Source organism: Cydia pomonella, chromosome 1, assembly GCF_033807575.1.
Source record: "Cydia pomonella isolate Wapato2018A chromosome 1, ilCydPomo1, whole genome shotgun sequence".
NCBI lineage: Eukaryota > Metazoa > Arthropoda > Insecta > Lepidoptera > Tortricidae > Cydia > Cydia pomonella.
Window position 1 is genome coordinate 32,815,424 of NC_084703.1, and position 24,583 is coordinate 32,840,006.

The following is a 24,583-nucleotide window of genomic DNA, read 5'->3' on the forward strand; positions in this document are numbered from 1 at the left end:
ACATTTTTGTTACTATAAATTTGAAGTAGTGTAAATGAAAGTTAGACGATATCAATTTTCTCCAGAAATTACTTCAAAACAAGTGACAATTTCTCTGAAAATTGACTTAATTTCAACGTAATTTTGATACTTAAACAATCTACAACATTTGCTGAAACTGTTCTTATACATCATTTTGTATAATTTACTACCACAATTTATATGAATTTAAAAAAAAATATCCCTTCTCGTCACCTATTACCCATTCCACGACTATGTAGATTATACAATAAACTTAGCCACTGCTGCGATATTCATTCTGACTCATTGCTCAGGTTCCGAAAATTATTGAATATGAATCTATAGTATAAACAAGTTTAATTTATTTTTGTTATTTAACCTGTAACTTTCACTTTATGTTAAGTAAGAAATAGTTTTTTCTTTTGCATGCTGTGTTTACCTATAATTAGTTATGCATCACTGAATGTTTCTTTTTTTTGAGTTATGTAAACGTATTGGATGTAATAACTGTTGGTAGACCTTAATAAATAAAATAAAAATAAAATAAAATTACCGGGGACGCACGCTTGCGACCTCATTATTAAAAGGCAAGATGAAAAAACGTGCTAATAGAAACCAATACTTGTTATTTAGATATTACGTAACAAAAGGTGTACAATTCCAACGACTAAATCTATCAATTTAAAATTTTTGATCTAAAATCGTTACCGGGCTCTTAAGATAGGAGTTGGAATCAGGAACATGTGATCATCAGATCATTCTGTTAATTATATATAAAATAATTGCGTTTGTTAAATATCTAGGCGATTAATTAGAACGTTGCTTAGAAATTCGTGAACGATATCTTGAACACAAGTAACCAGCGGTAGAAAATTTTCTTTCGCATTCTACACTTGTCGGACACTACAGACTAAAACAAAGGACACTGAACATAGTAAGGCGGGTCGGGTAGGGGTGGCGAGAAGGGAAAGGGCGAGGGATTAGCGACCACTCATTTGTCACAAAACATTGCTTCCTAAATAGTTCCTATTCAACATTGCAAACATTGCTTCCTAAATAGATCATAAGATGCAGAAAAGTAAGTATTTTAAGTGTCTCTTCGTAATCGTAAACCGTAATTGTTTTTTTTTTTTAAGTACGAAGACATAGATGGGCTAATTCAACAGGTTTTTACGTTTTTATTTGCCTATACAACGTTCGGTAAATTCCCGGTTACGGCTGGAAATTACCGGTATTTTACCGACTGTAATATTGGTCAAATTACCGGGTAACCGGTTAACCGGTTAGCATTCCCTAGTTTGACGCTTACGCGTAGCACCGTATCGGAGCATCGTTAATAACAGCGTAAGCGGCGACCTCCATAACGCACCTTTACCCAAGGAACGTCATAAATAACATAAAACTTGTCATGAATTATTATGTTATTAGTTACTGTTGAGATAAATTGTAACATAAATTAAATAGAGCGAGTGGAAGATTTGTAAGTAAAACCTATACTATGAAAAACTAGCAGCTTTAATATCTTCCTTGTATAAACGAAGTCTTTCTTAATATTTAAAATAATTCTGTTCATTAGGGCCGACTGTGAGAATGAATTGGACAACTTAAAGGATAGGATCTCTAAGCATGAAGGCCGTCTACAGAACGCACTGGATGTAGTCAAGAACAACGCTAAACGCGCGAAGAAGATCTTTGACAACGTTGACGACTGGCGGATATTCCAAGTAGGTTTTTAATTATGGAGTGTGGAATTAAGAGGAGTGACATCTCTTATGGTAGAACTGTTGCAAAAGTGTCCAGCTGTCAGCTATAAATAATAGTTCCAAATCTCTCCAGAGTAGCGCTAGAGTAGCTAAGAACCTAGGCGCTATTGACGGAGTGAAGTGCGCTGTCTATGATTTGATTTTTTTGTTTAAGTATTCTAGGTATTGTAGCGCCACCTATTTATGATTTTTTGATAACACTTTTTGGTACATGGAGATTTATTTCCTTACCTCCACCTTCCGTATTTTTAATCTTACACTGGCTTTATAATAACAAATTCTAATACGTAGTTAGGTAAACAAAACTATATAATTATGTTTCATGTTGAACAGAAACGTAGAAGATATCAATAAAAAAATATATCGTAACAGTAACAGTTTCATAATCGTCAACCGTCGACACCGTTAACCCTTTTCTTTTCTTTTTTAGTACGATTTATCGACCGCCACGCCAATAGAATTTCAACTTAAGCATTTCGATTTAAGGATCAAATTAGATTTTACTTTCGGGAAATGTGACTTTTCTTCAAATGAATCATCAAAGCTGGATTTTTTGGAATATATTTGAATTTTATGGGAAAACCTTGTAGATTGGTGTGGCCTGGAAAAGGGTTAATAACAATTTGTAAATCACCGTCTAGTTATGAAGTGATGCTGTTATTACCTTATTGAAAATTGGATCCTTCATTAGAGCTGTTACACCCAAACTATAATATTAGTTGACGATATTCGTAATAAATATGTGTTTCAAACATGGTACAAGTACTAGGTACACAAAATACAGTATTGTAGACTGTTCGTAATCTGTACAGTTGGCTCTCTGGATCCGCGACTACTCGGAGGCGGCGAGCGGCGCGCTGGAGGCGCTGGCGGAGACGTGCGCGGGCGTGGCGGCCGTGTACTCGCACTTCGCGGCTCTCGTGGCCTCCGCGGACCTGCAGCGCTACGTCACGCGCCACCAGCGCCGGCTGCATCTCCTCGTGGAACGGTAACATCGCAGACGTTACTAGCCGCACTCGTCGCTCGATAAATTGCCCATCGTAAACGAAGGTCTAACAGCACGTACTGCTCGCCGTTTAGAGTTAGTCAAAGGCGCATAGGCTTTCAAAGATTGCACATACTAGAGAATTTGGGACGGGTACCGCCGTGGCCGGGTGACCTAGAGGTCATGGCGTTAGCCGCGTAAGCTAAAAACGCCAGTTCGATTCCGGCCTCGGCCACTGGGCACAGGGCTTGGTCACTCGTACTCGTTCTTATATGACATCTATTTCAGTTTATAATTTGTATAATAGTAGTGTGATTCAATAAAATAATTATATTAATGTTGTAAAAATACTTTTTTCAAATACTTATTGATTTTATTACATGGTTTTATTTTGTTACAGTTTGCAAGCAGATTCGCGTATCGGATTACCTGGCGATGATGAAGGTAATGGACTGTCAACGTGTGGTCGTAAAATATGTGTTTTGGATAGATACAATAAAAAATTCGTCTGTTCCAAGATTTTGAAAAATATGATTGATAATAGTATATTATTGCAGTGGCCGGGAAAGGGCAATTCGTGGATGAGTTTCGAGAAGACGAATCCACGAATTGCTGTTCCTGCCGAGGCATATATAGTGCTTTTCTCCAAACATGCGAGGAAATCAGGTAAAATAATCATAATTTAAACATGAACCAGCACTCTAAATAGAACCTACTTCACATCAAAAACAATTTCCCTCTATAATTATTTTTAAAAAGTTAAAGGCACAACTATTCTGTTATTTAATATTCGCTCATTCAATATAATTGTGCCATATAAGCTGTATTTGCACGCATGAGATCCTTAAAATATAAAAGTTATGGTCTTTGATTTTATTAAGCAATATTCGCACGATATTACACGACACGACTCTATCCTATAGCTTGAAAGGACGCTGACCGGGTCGTGTAGACGCAGCCTGCGGCTGCATTAATTGGCTGTTTGCGTTTGTCTTAGTGGTTCCATGTTTTTAAAAAGTAAAAAACAATACAGTAATAACCTTCTCGTCCGCTAAAACACGACAATAATGGTTTGTTTTTTTATTTATTTGAGTTTGACCCTAACGAAGAACTTCCCGTACTATTTTTGCTACAATAAGGTGAACATTTCCGAGCATATTGGAGAAAAATATATTACGCTCTTATCTTCCCCTTGCTGAGGAGGTGTGCCTCTTTATAACAAAATTATCCTACTATCCTCGATCTTGTGCTAACCACTGCCACTGCTTACTTGCTTAACAGTTGACCACCACCACCATATTGTAGTATTTTTAATCTTCCTAGTTGTCACCAGTAACACTTCGGTCTCCTGTTGCGCCTTACGCTCTGTACAGCGGCACATTATTAGGGGAAAATAGCAACATTTTAATCGGACGTTGCTGACCCAAACTTGCCAAAACCTAACAAAATTAATGTTGTCCCCAGAGTCAGTGTTTTCTTCGTCGGTGTCATCACTGCGCAGCGGGATGAGTATTACGAGCGGCACCACCAAGCGGCTGGCCGCGTTCCGCAAGACCCTCGCCACCAAGGTTCAGGAGCCCGCCGTAAGTTCCACTCCTAACGCAGCCCAACACTTCGGCCACGAAACACGCTCGATGCTGATGCCGACCGCTACGCTATACATATATTGGTTTAAACAAATGTATGGCAGTCGGCCTTTAACGTCGAGCGTACATGCTCGGAGCGCGCGTTCCGTGGCCCTCGGGTAATACCCACGCCACGGTTGCGATACTTGTATTGGCCTCTGCCTCTGAGAATCTCATATACATATTAATAAACAAATATTGCTTGCATCACTTTTAACATCCTTTTACAATGTGCTAGTGCTATGTTACGATTTTACTATAATTAACATAATTTTAATTTGCGGTTGATTGCAGCTGATCGAAGACATTCCAGAATCAGGTAACAGTTGCTTTATTAATGAATAAAGATAAAGTCATTAAGACAGAATCCCTCTGAGGCACACTCGAATCATGAATGTAGATTGTTTGGTGTCACCGTGTTAATTACCCGATAACCGGGGTCGATAACTAGGCAACAAGTCTTCTTTCGAGACAACTAACTAACTTATTTTGGTAGTTACATTTTATTTTTTTATATTTGTGCAGTCTACGTCAAACATGTTTACACTTTTGCACCTTACTCCTTTCTAATAAGGCGAAAAATGTCGACTGTACGTATCTGTTTAGAATTCAATCCGTCGAAATCACTGGATACTTATCTACAACGAAAAATCAGCTAACCACAATGTTTTTCGTTTCGAAGTATACAGAATATCGAAGTATTTAAAAAGCGGTTTGTTTTTGTAACCCCCGAGTCTCTCGACGCATGAACATGTGTGTGTCATTGTAGCTCTCAAACTTATGTACCGTTTTGAACGCGTTTTTTATCGAAAACCTTGTCAGTAGAGACTGGTAGGATAGGTCACGAAATATATTAGTGAGATTTATTAATTTCTAATTATTGTTGTGTAGCGTTGCGGTCGTCGGTTTCGCTGCGCGTGGTCACGCTGGGCCTGGAGCGGCCGTCGGTGTCGGGCGCTCCCTCAGCGTCCGGCGCCCGACTTGGCAAGGCATCACGATAAATTATATCGCTCTTTTACTACTTTTATATTATATACTTACTATTTTTTCATTTTGTCAAATAAACTTGAGTGTATTGTTAAATGTTTTTATTTTCCTTTCGGCCGCGTATGTAACCGAGTTTTGTAACCAGATACAAAATAAGAAAATTTACTCTTTTCTCATAACCAGTTACAAACTCAAACATTCTCGGCCGCTTTTGTAACTATGTTTTGTAACCGCTGTGAGGTTACAAAAGAAGAAAGTTATATCCAAAGAGCATATAATCACTACGTTTGTTATATCTTTCCTCGTTACCAATTACAAACTTACAAGAAAAGGTACCCAACCGTCCGGTTCCGATTTGATTTATAGAGTAATCTATATATATATATATATTATAGAGTAATCTAAAATAAGACACGTATTTTTTTAGCTGCCCAAACTCATCCTATTAGAAGAAATTCTCCCCCAAAGTACTAAAAAATTCTAAATCTTCCAACTCCTATAGAAAGTGATGCTCAAGCAACTTGCTAGTTAATGGCTGGTTTGAGTATATGTTTGAAAGCAGGAAAAAATAATGAGCACGTGTTTTGTTATATAGGCTGAAACTCATATTTTCCTAAAAAAAATCGTCATTCGAAGTTTTACAATATATTATCGCTAAAGATACACATAAAGACGGGTGTTTGTGGTGACACAAACATGACAATTTATATTACATTACATTAAAAATGTAACACTTCAGAACTATTACAATTATTTAACATTAAACAGTTTATCTCTCAGAAAAATCAACTTCCATGACTTCCATCCATAATTTCAACGACTCTACTGCCTTTAATGACATTGTAACTTATGTATATAAATTCTTTCGTATGAAAATATTTCTAAGTCTCTAAATAATTTACTGATTTGTAACTGGTTATGAGAAAAGAGTAAATTTTCTTATTTCGTACCTGGTTACAAAACTCGGTTACATACGCGGCTGAAAGATTTATTTTATTTCATAATGTCAATGATAATTGATAATTATAAAGGATGTCGCGTTCACGTTCAGTTGGTCCAAGAGACTTACCGGTTTTCTGCAGCCTGCGCGCGGGGACAGCCAGCCTTGGTTTCCTCCTTGCGGAATGGAATGACTCTTTGTAGTCGGGAACTCATGTGGGTTTCTTCTCACATACCAATATCGAGTACATAGAGAGAAGACACTGTTAGTACGTTTAGATCAATAAAAAGTATACCTTATCATATTAAATAGACCGGTTCCTTCTGGTATGATAATGACATTACTGTCAATCAGTGTATAATTAATAATCAAACGAACTTACCTGTGAAGTTTGATTACAATTATGCGAGTATCCAAATCCAAGACAACAAATATAATTTACTAGCAGCAGTACACGTTATCGTGCAGTCCAAGTCACACATTTTAGAGATTATAGTATTTAAAAAACAAGTTCGCGCTGTCCCTCTCACTCGCTACGCTGCGTTCCTGCTTCGACATCGCTCCTCCAGTACTCATTATTTCAGAGTTATTTTTGTGTTATTAACAGAGACTATTTTATTTTCATTTTTGGGGATGGGGGGCGGGTCTTTGTTGTCTTGGATTTGGATACTCGCATAATTGTAATCAAACTTCACAGGTAAGTTCGTTTGATTATTAATTATACTTCGTATCCAAATCCAAGACAACAAATATAATTTACTAGCAGATGTTCAGAGCTTTGTATTTAAATTCAAATCCTGAATGCGAAAATAAAATAAAATATCGATATCAAATCAGTATGTTACGAACATACTGATATTATTGATTTTGACTAAAGAGAACAACGTACCACCTAGAAGTTATTAATTTATATCCAATTTAAATAATTATTTATGTATCCACATAGTATAAATGTAAAATGTATGTATAGCATAATAAAATTAAGGAGTGAAATTGCTCTTGGTATTTCATTTCGTTAATATTAAAAAAGTATAAAACTTTCTTTGATTTCACTGTAGTATATTGATAAAGTTGTATATATCTTAATATTCACAAGGTACAACTATTTTTATGTCATTTACAAGCCAGGACGCCATTAAGTGTAAATGTGTTTTCAAGCTTTAGTTGGCTCTAAATAAGTTTTAGATGGGCATTTTCTGTCTGTAACCATATAAACAAACCATTTTGTATAATTTAGAATTTACCAACCATTCTCTGGATGTAATTACAACAGAGACAAACAAGCATACGGCCTGCCTGATGGTAAACAATCACCGTAGCCTATGAATGCCCGCAACTGCAGAGGTATATTACATGCGCGTTACTGACCCTAAAATATAATCTAATTTTATGTTACGACACTTTAAAGTTAATTTTGAATACAGCAATCAATACTTTCCTCGGTAAATAGCCTTTGAGTGAGGTAGATAAAGGAGAATTTTCTTCATTGTAAAGCTACCATAAATATCAAGGCTATATGTAAGTACTTTAAAACTAAGTCTGGACAATTACTAGTAGAGTATCCTGTAGGTATTAAGTATTTGAAACTTATCACTTTGAAAATATAGATGGACTAATTTTAGTTATTACCACAGATCAAGAAATAGTAATATGATATTATTTATAACTAAATAGCTAATCTCATCTGCTTATGCGTATCTGAACGATGATGGCTACTACGCTAACAAGTGGCAAGGAACTTAGGTAGATTATGTGTTGAGTTATGATATATTTGTGAACAAAATATCTGGCATGACTTGTAACTTGTACTTCATTTTAAGGAGTAACATTTTTTAACGTTACCTACAATAAAACTGTACAGTGTGCATTGCGACGAAAAATGAAAACTATTTAAGCTTTCTTTTACAGCAAGACAATATGACAACCCGAGCATTTACATTTCAGACAATAATAATGTTATTGTTAAAGGATTTCAACCCTTTACTGCGATTATTAATCTAGCTACTTAGCGCAAGCGACTGCAACACGTGGCAGCATAACTCTAGTTGCATGGTTGCACAATTTACAGCACTTATTTCGCGTCGCGGAATAGTGCATCAACGGCGGTTCACCTCTTGTTTGATGCGGCGATGTTCCCCTGAAGTTTGGAGCTTAGAATCCGTAAGTAAATTGTACCGGATTTATTACATTAGGCTCGTTGATATGGTATATTCTTGACAGCATATCAAAGCTGACGTTTGAAGTTATTAGGAGTATATAACAGCGTGATATGAGTACGAATCATAAATTTGGGTTAAAGGGTTTACAGATATATTTTTCCCTATATGTTGTTTACATACAGCATTTCTTTGTCTGTAAGGGCAATGACATTGCGTACATTTTGTTTAAGGTATTTTAGGCCGCATTAACACCTATTAAATTACCTCAGCGTAACAAGAACCTCCTTTATATTTCATTATTTTACAAGTCCTGTAAACTTTAGCTCAACCTTAAATATTTTTGCTCTTTAGTCCCTTATATTTACATGCGTAAAGCTACTTCCAATACTATTAAAGTCTTCAATCATTACATTGGCATCAACACTGTTATAGTAGAGCAACGTTATATATCTTTGACGATATCATTTTGAGATATGTATAATGACCGACTGTAGACCGAAGAGCGAAGTGACCGAAGAGCGTAGCGACCGAAGTGCGAAGCGACCGAAGAGCGAAGCGACCAAATTGAGCAAAGCAACCGAAGAACCAAATGACCGAAGCATTATAACCTCGACACTTAAAATGAAGCACATATAGCCTCGACGCTGCGGAAATGGAGGCCTCGATACGATTATTGTGGAATTGTATAGTACATATAACTTAAAGTGCGGCATATATCTTCGTCACTGCGACAGCTGCGACAGCGGACCCCTTGACACAATTATTGTGGAGTAATGATAGCATCCTCACTATGACGTGGGGCAAACTTAGCCTCAACACTACGACAGCAGAGCCCTCGACACAATGATTGTGGAGTAATGATAGCCTCCTCACTATTAAAGTGGGGCAAATATGGCTTCAACGCTGTGAAAGCGGAGCCCTCGACACAATGACTGTGGAGTAATGATAGCCTCTTCACTATTAAAGTGGGGCAAATATAGCTTCGACGCTGTGAAAGCGGAGCACTCGACACAATGGTTGTGGAGTAATGATAGCCTCATCACTATCAAAGTGGGGCAAATATAGCTTCAACGCTGTTAAAGCGGAGCCCTCGACACAGTGATTGTGGAGTAATGATAGCCTCATCACTATTAAAGTGGGGCAAATATAGCTTCGACGCTGTTAAAGCGGAGCCCTCGACACAATGGTTGTGGAGTAATGATAGCCTCATCACTATTAAAGTGGGGCAAATATAGCTTCGACGCTGTTAAAGCGGAGCCCTCGACACAATGGTTGTGGAGAAATGATAGCCTCTTCACTATTAAAGTGGGGCAAATATAGCTTCGACGCTGTTAAAGCGGAGCCCTCGACACAATGGTTGTGGAGTAATGATAGCCTCACCACTATTAAAGTGGGGCAAATATAGCTTCGACGCTGTTAAAGCGGAGCCCTCGACACAATGATTGTGGAGTAATGATAGCCTCATCACTATTAAAGTGGGGCAAATATAGCTTCAACGCTGTTAAAGCGGAGCCCTCGACACAATGATTGTGGAGTAATGATAGCCTCATCACTATTAAAGTGGGGCAAATATAGCTTCGACGCTGTTAAAGCGGAGCCCTCGACACAATGGTTGTGGAGTAATGATAGCCTCATCACTATTAAAGTGGGGCAAATATAGCTTCAACGCTGTTAAAGCGGAGCCCTCGACACAATGATTGTGGAGAAATGATAGCCTCTTCACTATTAAAGTGGGGCAAATATAGCTTCGACGCTGTTAAAGCGAAGCCCTCGACACAATGGTTGTGGAGTAAAATATAGTACCATGTCGACATCTCATTTATAAGAAAATATTTATTTAATATGTGTTTTAATTTTGAACTATTAATTAATGTGCATTATAAAATTACATTAAAACTTTAATCAACACAGTTAATGCCGATTTTCTGTTTGATGAATATCTTGTTGCACAGTAAACCTAAGCTTCTAAGTACTCACGGAAAGGAGAATTATTATTAGACGGAGTCCACAATATTACACAAATCAAGTATATCTTTCCATAATATATTTCATTTTAAAATTATATTATATTATGTTAATCAAAGCTGTCTAATAATAACAATGCGGGTAACTAACTGATGATCAAATTTAGGAGGCGACCACATCGATTGGACCCAAGACTCGACGATACCGCGATGTCCGATTAAAGCCTACTACCTAATCCGTCATGATCCATACGATAGATTCACTATGGCCCTCATATGGGGCATGGGGCGCACGGTATCGGAGCACGCATAGCACGTCCCGTTTGTATACGTCGATTAATGGCATTAAACACTTTAAACTGTCAGTCAGACTAAATAGTCTTCCAATGTCTTATTGTGTATTGATTGACATTACTCCTGTATATTTATACCTATAGGTATCCTCATAAGACGCTCATTAAACTTGTTGGTACTGTGTATGTACATTTGCATAAAGACGCGTTTTGTTATCATTCATAGGCACTTATTACCAATCGGCAAGGATTACCATTGTTATCTGTTTTATTGTATGGTAGGGTAGATCGGACATGGTAAAAGCCGCTTTCGTGAAACGATTACCTAGTATATATTAACTTTATTCAGATATGGTTTGTATATTTAAATCTGTACGCGAAAGCATCTCGTAAAAAAAAATTGTGAGTGAACATTGCATTTTATGCAATCATAAAATGAAATCTAAATAATATTATATTAGTAAATAATACTATAATAGTACGTATTAGGATTATTTAAAGTTCAAATTGTAATCTATTTGTAGCCCCATACTTATTTTTTCCCTAATTTATTTATTCAAAAAAGAAGGTAGTTGTAGTAAGTGATTTCGTATGAACGTAAAAATTACTTACTTGATTTCTTAGGTAATAAGTTTATTACGCTAAACGAATATACCTACAATTTCAAATTGAAAGTTTAACTGCCATGTAAGTATGGCAAACGAGACTAGACTTGCCGAGCTGAATAAACATCAATTTTTCGTTCGAGGGTACGGCGGTCGGCAGTTCAAAAATGTTTTGATTCTATACTTCTTATTCAGCGCACAATAAACATTAATCGAAACACAATTAGGTACACATATTTAGAGGAACACTATTTTGGCGAAAATACGTGTGACTCGGACTAACACAAAAACATGTAATGAGTACTGGAGGAGCGATGTCGAAGCAGGAACGCAGCGTAGCGAGTGAGAGGGACAGCGCGAACTTGTTTTTTAAATACTATAATCTCTAAAATGTGTGACTTGGACTGCACGATAACGTGTACTGCTGCTAGTAAATTATATTTGTTGTCTTGGATTTGGATACGAAGTATAATCCTAAGTATGCTATCTATTCCTCTGACCCTATTTTTAGGCACCTTAGTTACCTATTATTCTATTACAGGTGGTCCAAAAATACGTATATTCCCTTTTTTACTGCGTACTGCGTCACATTGTTGATAATTTTAACAAACGTTTGCGATTGTGTATCAAAGCTAAAAGATAATATTTTGAAATTTCAATTATTAATGTCATTTTGTAAAAAACGTGTAAGAAATAATCCTAAAATTATTTGTGACATATTTTTAGGTGTGTGACAAACAAAGTGTTAGGTATTGAGCTACATAACATAACAGATTTCCCTTAGCGCTATTTTATTTTCCAGTACCTAATGTTAAGCCGCTATAAAAATAATTATAGTACCTAAACTGCCTCCATAAGTGTTCTATGCATCCAAATCGAATATGAACATGATGGTAGACGTTAAACTATGCCATGGACCATAAAAAAAGCTTATGGTACTAGGGTGACACGCGAGGTCCATTTAGATTAGAATGGAATATTAAGACTACCTAGTCAATAGCAGAAAAGGAAGCCAACATTTTTCCAAAATCATTGCCCATGGCTGGTACATTTTCCCTACTTACTATTGACAATAATTCCATAAAATAATAGAGAAATCTCATGATGGCCCCTGTAATCAGGTCCTTATCTTTTTTGCTGAATCAAAAACTGAATGAGTTTAATTAACAAAATAATGGAATATCGCAATTGTTACGTAAGCAGGTACATACCTAAAGCAGGCTACTGAGGACGAGCATTTCTGTTAGTTCCAGCTAGTCACAGCCTACTTGTACCCTACATCCTAATACCACCCCGACAAGACTATCGATTTCTACCCTCGATTATTAACGGTTTGACCTAGAAAGTCGGAACAATTTAAGTCAGGCCAAGGTAACATGGGATAATAAATTATAATACCCACCTTTCTTCTGTCCCTGTGTTTCGTTATCAAATCTTACAAGTTACATGCGACATATTTTCAGGGTTCCGTATAAACTGAAAATTTTCACATCTATATACGTAACAAATAAATAATCCTTTTACTTTTGAACGTTACTATAAGGACGGGATTTGCTATTTAAGTGTATTTCATATACAATTTTATAGACAAGTTAATAAAAAAAATTATATTAGTAATACAATTAACTAAACTAAAACTACTATATAAAACTAAAAATCTATATCTAAAATGGGCCCCCGTGGCAAGGTACCGAGGATGCTGGCAGCATTTCCTCGCTGGATCGCTATGCTCAAGCGTTGGGCGAGGAAGCTGCCAGCTCTCTTATCCCCGGTCCCATCCACCAGCCGTTTCGCCAATTGCCGGTATAGGCCCTGTGCTGCGGGGCCCCACGGACCAAGAGTCTCGACTCCAAATGCAACAAAGTTGTAGTTGGTGTCGAGACTCCCGTATTTGCGCTTTTTGAGGGCCTCTGCCGCTTCCGCCGCCGCGCCGGCTTTGTGTGTAGTACCGTGGAGGTGGGAAGGTGCCAGCGTGTCAACACAAGTTGCGTCCCACACGAGCACACGTCCCATCCTCCACGGAATCAAAGACATCCCGTCTGGTCTCTTGCCATCGTCTCTGGCAATACCGGCAGGCTCCAGTATAGCCGGAACGTTGACGGTGGCAAGTGACCGACGGATTATGTCGTTAAGAGCAGCGTGGCGCCAAAGGCGACCCGCGCTACGATGGCAAGCAAGTCCCACTTTTGAACCATGTGTTAGTAAAAACGTTCAATGAAAACTATAGAGATACGGCAGGATCGGTTCATCCGCTTTTGAGTTATTGCAAAAAGTCGTCCCTTAGTACAAGCAAAGACGTACGGAGCACCGCGAAGGTACTCCCTTTTGCTGACTACATGATGCTAATACTAATACCTCGCCGTTTAAGGGGATGGGCCATGGCGGGTTCAGGTTCACTGTGCATACGCGTAAGCGAGACGCCTGTCAGTGCCCGGAATCGCAAATATCAGGTTTTTGAATTGTTTTGTTTAGTAAGTTTTAATGACGAAACGAGGAAAAATTCAAATTACGCTGCTTTAGAATTAAATTTCAATTTTGCTTTTTTTAACGAATTTATAAGGTGCGTTTTATTAGACCTGTTTCTACTTATTATGACTTTCACCGGAATCTATCGGTCGTGATCATTATCACAAAAACTCGATAACTGATAAAGGCTATCTAGTCAATCGTAACTTTCTGAAAATTAATCAATCAATCACTGTGAATATATGTTATCGTTCCTGCACTTTGAATACAATAACTTTCCAAAAAATAAAGTGTACATGCTTATCAAGTTATCACCTGCCGACTGTTATACCTACTGATGACCAACTGGTAATAGCCATCTTGATTGTTCAAAACCTAATGAGAAAGTTGCATTTTATCCACATTGTGCAAATTTTGAGTAGTTTCCCAGGTTTGATGAAAAAAAAAAATTGAGTTCCAGTTCTAAGTATGGGGAACCCCGAAAATTTATTGTTTTTTTTCTATTTTGTGTGAAAATCTTAATGCGGTTCATAGAATACATCTACTTACCAAGTTTGAACAGTATAGTTCTTATACTCGTAGTTTCTGAAAAAAGTGGCTGTGGCATAAACGGACAGACAGACGGACATGACGAATCTATAAGGGTTCCGTTTTTGCCATTTGGCTACGGAACCCTAAAAATGGTATACAATTTTGAGAGTTTGCTATGTTCTAATTGTTAAAAGTCTATTTTTGCCCGAGTACCTAAACAAGATTTAGCAAAGTGAGCTCCAGTGCCGGACATTTTGGTGCCCTAAGCATTCCTAGACCACGGTGCCCCCTCATCAAGATTACATTGAATTTTCTTGGTAAATTGAGTGACGTTTATTGCCGCATTACTCCTGAGAATAGAATTTGCAATCCGTCACATCTTTTTATCACGGAACTTGACAGTACTGTGCGCAGCAGTAATGTTCCAACATTAGGTAAGATCAAGTGTAAGCAAATTCGAAGACCGTGCTTCGCATAAGTCCGGAGGCCAAGCCAACCATTGTCCAAGTGTAAGCGAAGACGTAAGACATAGGCCGTACTCCGCACAGGGTTTTGCAACCTCTAGACCTTTCCTGCGAAGCTCATTCATGTGAGGGCAAAGGCCGAGCTTCAGTAGGGACTTAGCCATTGGCCATTGGTTCTTGTCAGAACAAGTACCAATGGCCATAAATGTCTTAAATAGCAGATTATTGTTTACGAAAACGGGACTTAATAGGGTAAGTTTTAAAATTACCTCTGACCCGACGTTTCAAGGACGGCGTTGTCCCCATGGTCTCGGAGAAGACTGTGTAAAGTCGACATTTTGACGTTGGAGGTAATTTTAGAACTTAATCAAACGCGATTAAGTCCTGTTTTCTTAAATAATAATGTGTCACAATTAGGCCAATACAATTAGATTTTTTCGACCTAAAAATACGTGTAATCCGAGTTTGCTCCATTCCTGGAGGTGCGCATAAATGTTTCCTCTTTTTCAGTTTTTTGCTTGTAAATCGAAAACGGTACGGCAGACGGAAAATTTGTTCTAATTACGAGTATTTAAAAATTGATATCTGAGGATCCGAAATGTAATTTAACTATGTCCTTGCAATAAAATATATTGATTGATTTAAGGTACCTTAATATGTATTTGTAGTAAATTGTAAAATAAATAAAATAATAAATAAATATTATGGGACATTATTACACAAATTGACTAAGTCCCACAGTAAGCTCAATAAGGCTTGGCTTTAAAAAAAAGGTCTATTTTATTATTTTTGGTAAAATCATGTTAATAATCCGAAAACGCTTTCTTACCAGTGTCTGATCCACCAAGTGCTATTGTAATTGATAGTGGGTTCCTTCTACATCGAGTGGTTTGGCCATCCAAAGGAAAAAAATATCTCCTAAGGATCCCAAAATGTATGCACACCTCCCGGGATCGGATTACACGCATTTAGGACCAAATAAATGTATTAAAACAATTTCCAGCTAGCTGGGAATTAATTCCTCAAAACGCTATTTTTGGATCTAATTTGATTGACCTAAATCGTGAAAGTTTAAATCAGTGTTTTTAAAGGCAAAGTCTAAGGCTGAATGCGCGGAGCGTTCGATCGGCGCTTACGGCTTACGGATGAGGCCAAAGGTCGAGCTGGAAGAAAGCAAGGCTTGAATTTGACCAATGGCGAGGTATGAATAGCTGGACGTCCGGAGCGTCCGAACGCGGCGCGTTATCTTATCATATAATACAACCAATGGCGAGGTGTGAGCAAGGCAGCCCAGCTGCGAAAGAGGAGAGCATGGAGTTGGATGTAGCCCACAAGATGGCAGCACCTACTATGCACAAGAAAATACGTGACGTGTGAATGTACATGTTTATGGTTCCGATTCAGGCCACAAGCTGGCAGACCCTCCAACGCGCACGGTCCCTATTGTAACGTTGGCTACGCAGCCTATTTATAGCGACGTTTGTGACGACCGGTCTGACTTAAGTAGGTAATGGCCCTGCCTATGAGCCGATGATCCTACTGGGTTCGAATCCTGGTAAGGTATTTGTGTGATAAGCACAGGTATTTGTTCCTGAGTCATGGATGTTTTCTATATATTTAAGTATTTGTATATTATATATATCGTTGTCTGAGTATCCACAACACAAACCTTCTTGAGCTTAGCGTAGGACGTAGTAGACGTGCGCGCCGCCGCGGCGCGCCGCCGCCATAAGGAGTCAGCGCGCCGCCGCCGCCGCCGGTAGTTTAAAATTCGCGCCGAGACAAAACCCGCCAGAGAGTACAAGTTTAAAATCAATGGACATAAAGCGCGTGCGACGCGTGCCGTGGAGCACAGCGAGCGCCGGAAAACTCGCGTCCAAGCTCAGAAGCTCGCCGATCGTACGCCTGCCTCCGAGTAGCTTTAGCGTTCCGTTTTTTTAATTCGTTGTATGATTTATTTTAATGAATCTGTGTATGTAGGCTGCTCTGCTGGCACTAGAATCCCTTGAGTCAAACTCAAAACTAGTCCACAACTGTAAAACAAACCTCAATGCACTGGCTAACTCCAACAAAGTCATACTTAGATGGGTACCAGGGCACTCCGACATTAACGGAAACGAAGAAGCGGACGAACTTGCTAGAAAGGGCGCAGACACACCCGTGGTCGGCCCAGAACCGTTCTGTGGAATCACAAAACGGGATGCATGCTCAGCAATTTAGAAAAAGTAAGGGCAAACGATTGGTGGAAGTTCGTAAAAGGACAAGAACACTCGAAAGCTCTGATCAAAGGGTTTAACAGCAAAACTGCTAGGGAGCTTCTAGGGCTCAAAAGACACAAAGCCTGCGCGGTGACCAGAATTTTGACTGGACACTGTAAGTTGAACAAACACATGTTTCAAATTGGAAAGAAACAAGACGCGACATGTAGGTTCTGCCATGAGTCAGAGGAGACTGCAATGCACATTCTTTGCTCCTGTGGACCACTAATGTCAAAAAGAAGTACACACTTAGGGCGGCACGTATTGTGGGTTGCAATACGTGCCGCCCATTATAGGTACAGAACATTACGGCCCAAAGAATCTGGAATTTCCTGGATTCAACGGGCATCAGTAAGGAACTTTAAAGGGCTGTCACAATAGATCACTACCTGGTCGACGTGGCACTCAAAGGCCCAAAAAACCCCAATAATAATAAATGTAGTATTGAGTTATTTGTACCTGTTAGTTACTGTGTTACAGCGAACATGACATCAAAAGCGGATATTGAAAAAAATAAGTTAAATAGACTTTCGGTAGCAATAAATTTTACCTCAAAAACAAAAGTTGACCTCTATCTGACTGCTAACGAATTAACTCCAGCTGGTTTCTTGGCAGAATATGCCAAAGAATTAATCACTTACTACGAACATAATCAACCATTATTACACCAGGGTCAAAAGGAAGAAGCGAGTACAAGTAAAGTTTCAATACTTTCCCAACTCTCGCGCAAATACAGCATGCAACACAGTTCTCATGGTTCCTGCTTCGATGATGCTGTTGACCAGGAAGCTTGGAAATACCTAGCTACTACTGATCCTGCGGAACTTGAAGACGGGGACATCTTGTCCTACTGACAAACCAGACAATCTGCCTACCAGCGTTTATCGTCATTAGCACAGGCTCTGTTATGCATTAGCACTCCGAGCGAAAGAGTGTTTTCGGTTGCTGGATTCCTTTAACAGCCAAAAGGTCCCGGCTGAGTCCATTTAGGGTGAACAAAATAATTTATGTGCATGACAACTATAAAAGTTGCAAACAAAATATTTCTGTCAAGAAAAGTGATTGAGTCATCTTTTCAGTTCACTTAATAAAGTTCTTTCGTTTAAGCGTGGTTTTTCATTATACATCTTAATATGCAAAGTTTAAAAATCCCACGCCGCCGGCGTTACGCCGCCGCCGTGGATTTTTTCGTGGCGCGCCGCCGCCCTATTTTTTTCGACCGGCGCGCACGTCTAGGACGTAGTCGATTTGTGTAAAAATGTCCCTACATAATTATATTTATTATTATTATTCTTCAAACCAATTATGACGACCGGTTTGGCCTAGTGGGTAGTGACCCTGCCTACGAAGCTAATGGTCCCGGGTTCAAATCCTGGTAAGGGCATTTATTCGTGTGATGAGCATGGATATTTGTTCCTGAGTCATGGGTGTTTTCTATGTATTTAAGTATTTATAAATATTTATATATTATATATATCGTTGTCTAAGTACCCTCAACACAAGCCTTATTGAGCTTACTGTGGGACTTAGTCAATTTGTGTAATAATGTCGTATAATATTTATTTATTTATTTATGTATGTTCTTATGATAGTTAAAAAGTGTGTACCTACTAATGTTAGTTGTAAGATTTAATGTGTTACTAACTTTACTAACAATATTGATCCTTAGTTGGGCTTAAATAAATGAAATTTAATTAAATGTAATTTAAAATGTGTACTTAAATAAAAAGCATCATGGGCACCTTCACACCGGTAACGGTAGGGAGCGGCTTGTTTGTAGATATAAATATGTAGTTGAATTGTTATAATGTTTTGTTGTTATCATTATTAATTATAATTATTAATTCGTATCCTTAATTTTGTAATTCATAATATTTAGAAGCTTCAATAAAAAGCGGCCAAGTGCGAGTCGGACTCGCGCATGAAGGGATCCGTACAATTTAAGACGTATTAAAAAAAAATCTTCTTACTAGATCTTGTTCAACATTTTACCACTTTGGACGCACATTTTACCACTTTGGAAGTGTCTCTCGCGCAAACTATTCAGTTTAGAAAAAAATTATATTAGGAACCTAAATATCATTTTTGAAGACCTATCCATAGATACCTTACACGTATATGTTTGATGAAAAAAAATTTTTTTAAATTTTATGACGTATTAAAAAAAAAAACTACTCACTAGATCTCGTTCAAAACAATTTTCGGTGGAAGTTTGCATGGTAATGTATCATATATTTTTTTTAGATTTTTCATTCTGTTATTTTAGAAGTTACATGGGGGGGGGGACACACTTTTTTTCACTTTGGAAGGTTCTCTCGCGCAAACTATTCAGTTTAGAAAAAAATGATATTAGAAACATTAATATCATTTTTGAAGACCTATCCATAGATACCCCACACGTATGGGTATGATGAAAAATTTTTTTTTGTTTTAATTTCATGACGTATTAAAAAAAAAACTACTTACTAGATCTCGTTCAAACCAATTTTCGGTGGAAGTTTACATGGAAATGTATATCATATATTTTTTTTAGATTTTTCATTCTGTTATTTTAGAAGTTACGGGGGGGGGGGGGGGGCCACACACATTTTACCACTTTGGAAGTGTCTCTCGCGCAAACTATTCATTTTAGAAAAAAATGATATTAGAAACCTCAATATCATTTTTGAAGACCTATCCATAGATACCCCACACGTATGGGTTTGATGAAAAAGAGTTTCAGTTCTAAGTATGGGGAACCCCCAAAATTTATTGTTTTTTTTCTATTTTTGTGTAAACATCCTAATGCGGTTCATAGAATACATCTACTTACCAAGTTTGAACAGTACAGCTCTTATAGTTTCGGAAAAAAGTGGCTGTGACAGAATCGGACAGACAGACGGACATGACGAATCTATAAGGGTTCCGTTTTTTGCCATTTGGCTACGGAACCCTAAAAAGGTTGAGAAATATGTACAAAATAATCTCACCTTTGGAGGTTGTTACTAAGTATATAAATATAACTATTTGTACCATTTGGTGTTGAAACTAGGTCCATGGGGTCCCGGCGCGCACTAGTTATTTGCAGAAATCGCGAAGCGTCTGGTTGACGTAACTGGTGACCGAAGAGCTGGCGGCTTCCTCGCACAACGTATCATTATTGCGATACAACGAAGAAATACCGCCAGCATCCTTGGTACAATGCCTCAAGGGCCTATTTTAGATTTAAGCTAGTTATAGTAATCCTCTGTATATATCCATTATGTACGTAGGTGTAGGTACCGAGACATGAATTATTCTAGAAGATATCTTGTCACTTATGTCGATACGACCCTCCTTATTTACTTACCCTTTTCTATGACAAAACTTCCGGGTACAATAAAAAGTACAATATCGCCCTTATATATATGACTAACATAAAAACCTAAACCCTCCTTATTTACTTACCCTTTTCTATGACAAAACTTCCGGGTACAATAAAAAGTACAATATCGCCCTTATATATATGACTAACATAAAAACCTAACTTGCTACACGTACAACTTTAGCAATACCAAGCGAATTCCCTTCTAACAAAAAATACTGTTGTTGTACGTTTGATAAAATAAGTTTTTATTTCTCACCCGTTAAGTTACATGTTTCCATGGCAACATTATTTTAGTTACATATTTCGACACATAATTAAAACTTTTAGAACACCATATGACTTTGATGCTTATTCTTTCACTGATATGTGTTAAATATCAATTCAATTTATTCAATATAACAATATACATTGTGTCTGAATTTTTATTAATCAATAACTTACAACTAACAATTTACATATTTACATTAAAATAATAGAGAAAAATATAACATAATTATCCATGTTTGCTACTTCCATAAATTACTACTATTGATTACATACTAAAAAATTTCAACATACATAAGTGACGCCATCTAATAGATCAAAGGCCAAAGGTATAGCAGCATCGTTTCGAGCGATGGCGCCATAACCATTACGCAGTGCCCGGTAAGATGGCGCCACTTTTTGATATTGAACACATATCAGTGAAAGAATAAGGATCAAAGTCAAATGGCGTTCTAAGTTTTAATTATGTTGTACCCAAACAGTTGACTGCATATAATATAATATATATTTCAAGAATTTGGCATTACAAGAGCAGCAGTATATTGATCCCCACACTAGGCTCAGCCTGTAACGTGGGAATCTCAGAGAAGTATCGAAATGGTGCGGTTCTTCTTTTAACAGAATACATTATTGTTAAAGCTAAATTAAATAAGATTTTTTATTATATGACTAAATGAAATCGTTTATTTCGGACATAATTATCAGACTAAGTACAAAAAGTAAAAAACCGGCCAAGAGCATGTCGGGCCATGCTCAGTGTAGGGTTCCGTAGTTACTCTTCCGTCACAATAAGCTAAACTGGAGCTTAAAGTATAGTAAATTGTTAACCAAGGGATGAAACGCGAGTTAAACAAATAGGCAAATTTGCATAATCAGTACCTAATTAAAGTCTTTTTACTATGAAGGGGAAACTTTTTGCGATAACTCCAAAACAGCTAAACTGATCATGTCCGCTATAGTTTTCATTTAAAGTCTTTCTTAAGCTCTACTTCCACAATTTTTTTCATATTTTTTGGACCTATGGTTCAAAAGTTAGAGGGGGGGGACACATTTTTTTTTCTTTGGGAGCGATTATCTCCGAATATATTCACTTTATCAAAAAATGTTTGTCGAAGACCCCTATTAGTTTTGAAAGCCCTTTCCAACGATACCCCACACTGTATGGTGGAAGAAAAAAAAATCACCCCCACTTTACGTGTAGGGGAGGTACCCTCAAAAAAATTAAATTTTTTGATTTTATTGTACGACTTTGTCGGCTTTATTGATTTATATATCGATGCCGAATTTCAGCTTTCTAGCACTAACGACCACGGAGCAAAGCCTCGGACAGACAGACGGACATGGCGAAACTATAAGGGTTCCTAGTTGACTACGGAACCCTAAAAAAGGTCTCAGTAAGTTGTATGTAAGTGAAAGTGTTTATGTGAGGGTATGTGTGTATGTATGTGAGTATGTATGTATGAATATGTGCGTGTGAATAACTACGGAATGTGAGAGAAAACAAAAGAAAAGAAATGTAGCTGTACAAGTTATTCATCTTTTGGGAGCAGACGCAATTGAATATTGTCGTCTACTACAGTCACTTCATCATAGTTCCAAGAAAGTAGTAGGGGTTGGATATGCCTTTTTGCTTCAGTTAAGTTACAGTGCCTTATGTCGCAGATTTTTACTAATTTATTGTATAAATGCGGAAAGAGATAAGCCGAGAATCTTATAGCAAAAGCAGTTTTAACAAGGGGCTTAGGAATTTTGTACTCTTTTTAGTATCATGTCTTTTTGATTAGGCTGACGACAGACCATATTGTGTACGTAAAGGGGAGCACGCAGTAAAAACAATCTACGAACACTTAAGACGTGCGCTTTAATGAAAAGTTCAGAAGTAGAATTCCGTCGGGGGAGTCCCCGAGTCCCAGGTATACCTTCAGAACTGCTCTTTGTGCTCGCTTTAAAATGATTAAAGTTGATTTAGCAGAACCACCCCAAGCGAGTATACAATAACTTAAAATAGATTGACACAGAGCCAAATATACAACTTTAAGCAGGTGAGTATCCGCAACCTCCCGTAAAAGTTTCATAGTGTATATAAGTTTGCGAACCCTACCAGACGTCGCTGAAATATGTTTTACAGTACATATGGGGCTACTTTATAGCACTAGTGCGAGAAGTAGCATATTACGTTACTGTGTCGAACATTTAAAGGGCCATATGTACTGTAAAACGTTGTACGATACATGTGCGAATAGGTAATTCGCAACTCGTGTCGATTTAAAACACTCCCTTCGGTCGTGTTTTAATTTATCGCCACTCGTTTCGAATTTCCTATTTTTCGCACTTGTATCGTAACAAGTGCTATAAATGTACTATTTTAAAGTTCTCGTCGACTATAACGCCTGAGTATCTGAGTGAACTGGTTCTATTTATACCGTCACAGGGGCACGCAGAGGTTTGAGAGGTAGGCGGTGTTATGCAAGTGTGACTGTGGATTTTAAGACAAGAAAAGGCAGGTGGAGGACATGATGCCGCTGTTTTCCGATCCGAATCCGAAATCCGATAAATTTTGATTTCTCAGAGTTAAGGGTTAAAAGATTCTGGTTTAGCCAAGTGGATAGTCGTTGTAACCCTGCTGTAGCCACATCATAGGCGTCCCGCCATGAGTCACCATGAAACACTGGTTGTGTAATATACAGATGTGATCTCAAATGAAAGCTGATTAAATATTCTACATGTTTTTTGTATAATCCGCGCTAAAGCTCCGAGCAATTATAAGCTAAGGAAGCGAGATTGAGTATGCAGTGACATGAAACGAGGACCAGGTGCACATATTCCCGCTTCCTTAGCTTAAAAATGATTGCAATATGTGCTATCAACTATTCGGGTGTTATTTGCATTGATTGTAATAAGACGCCAGGCACTTAATGACGTCATTACTCAGCAACTTGTCGCTACCATGACTATTTATGAACTTTTCATCACACTTGCTCGAAAAAGATCTTTTTTCGTGCAGGTGTACTGAAGGACAAAGGCCTATTTTGTTCCCGCGGGAGTTATGGATTGTGAATTATTATGTCACTTATTCATACAAAGTAGCATTAAATGAGTTTTACTTTTAAAATACTGACGTTTATAATTTAATATTTTTGTTTATGTTTAAAATTATTTAGTTTGATTAATTTAACAGCCGTTTAAAATATTTCTACATAATTTTCAATTATGGCTGAATGCCGAATAGGTCTGTGCCTTCGATGCCTAACCTGTCAAGAAATTACAAAATGGCGGACGAATGTAGGTATATGTCACCATATTTAAGAATTATTTCGCTTAAAACTTAGTTTTTTCTTGGCAAGTGTGATGAAAAACATTGTGTGTAACTCGAGGGGTAAGAATATTGAAAACTCGGGTCCTTAATTCCACCCTCGTATCCAAAATTTCACTTACCCCCTTCGTTGCACAATGTACTATTACTGTCCATGTAAATAAATATAGTAGGACATTCTTACACAAATTGACGCACTACGCCCTACAGTAAGCTCAAGAAGGCTTGTGTTGTGGGTACTCGGACGATTTATATAATATATAAATGCTTAAATTTCACATCTCTCATACCCTTACAGAAGTTTGATTTATTTAATTAGTCATTTTAATGGAATTTCCTGTTGCACAGTTGCTTTACCTGATTTAGGAGGGGCGCCAATCGAATTTTGTTGACTAAAGTGGGATGCCTCCCAAAATTTGTGAACAATAAAATATTACTATGTGGTCAAGTTTAATATCATTTCGTCATATTTAATTTAAACAGAAGTTTTTTTTTTTAAGTCTATATACTTCCTATTTTAATATATAGACAAAAGTAATAATTTCATGAAAAAGCCCTACTATTCATCATAACAAAAAGTATCTATCTACATGGTATATTTATTAAAATGTAAAAAAATA

At 37.6% G+C, this 24,583-nt stretch overlaps 1 protein-coding gene across 3 annotated transcripts in view; it reads left to right on the top strand.

Moving 5' to 3' along the window:
* Nucleotides 1-6,231, top strand: part of LOC133520102 (coiled-coil domain-containing protein 39) — a 28,718-nt gene extending 22,487 nt beyond the window's left edge. Inside the window, exons 19-24 of one of the 3 annotated variants that reach the window (XM_061854424.1) lie at nucleotides 1,577-1,724; nucleotides 2,576-2,751; nucleotides 3,149-3,192; nucleotides 4,213-4,331; nucleotides 4,668-4,692; nucleotides 5,265-5,456. In XM_061854424.1, coding sequence (XP_061710408.1) covers nucleotides 1,577-1,724; nucleotides 2,576-2,751; nucleotides 3,149-3,192; nucleotides 4,213-4,331; nucleotides 4,668-4,692; nucleotides 5,265-5,374 — 622 coding nt within the window. In that variant the 3' untranslated portion in view covers nucleotides 5,375-5,456. Of the gene's footprint in view, nucleotides 1-1,576; nucleotides 1,725-2,575; nucleotides 2,752-3,148; nucleotides 3,193-4,212; nucleotides 4,332-4,667; nucleotides 4,693-5,264 lie in introns of all 3 variants that reach the window. The other 2 variants (XM_061854413.1, XM_061854432.1) reach the window with 2 other exon arrangements.
* Nucleotides 6,232-24,583: the final 18,352 nt, after the last annotated feature.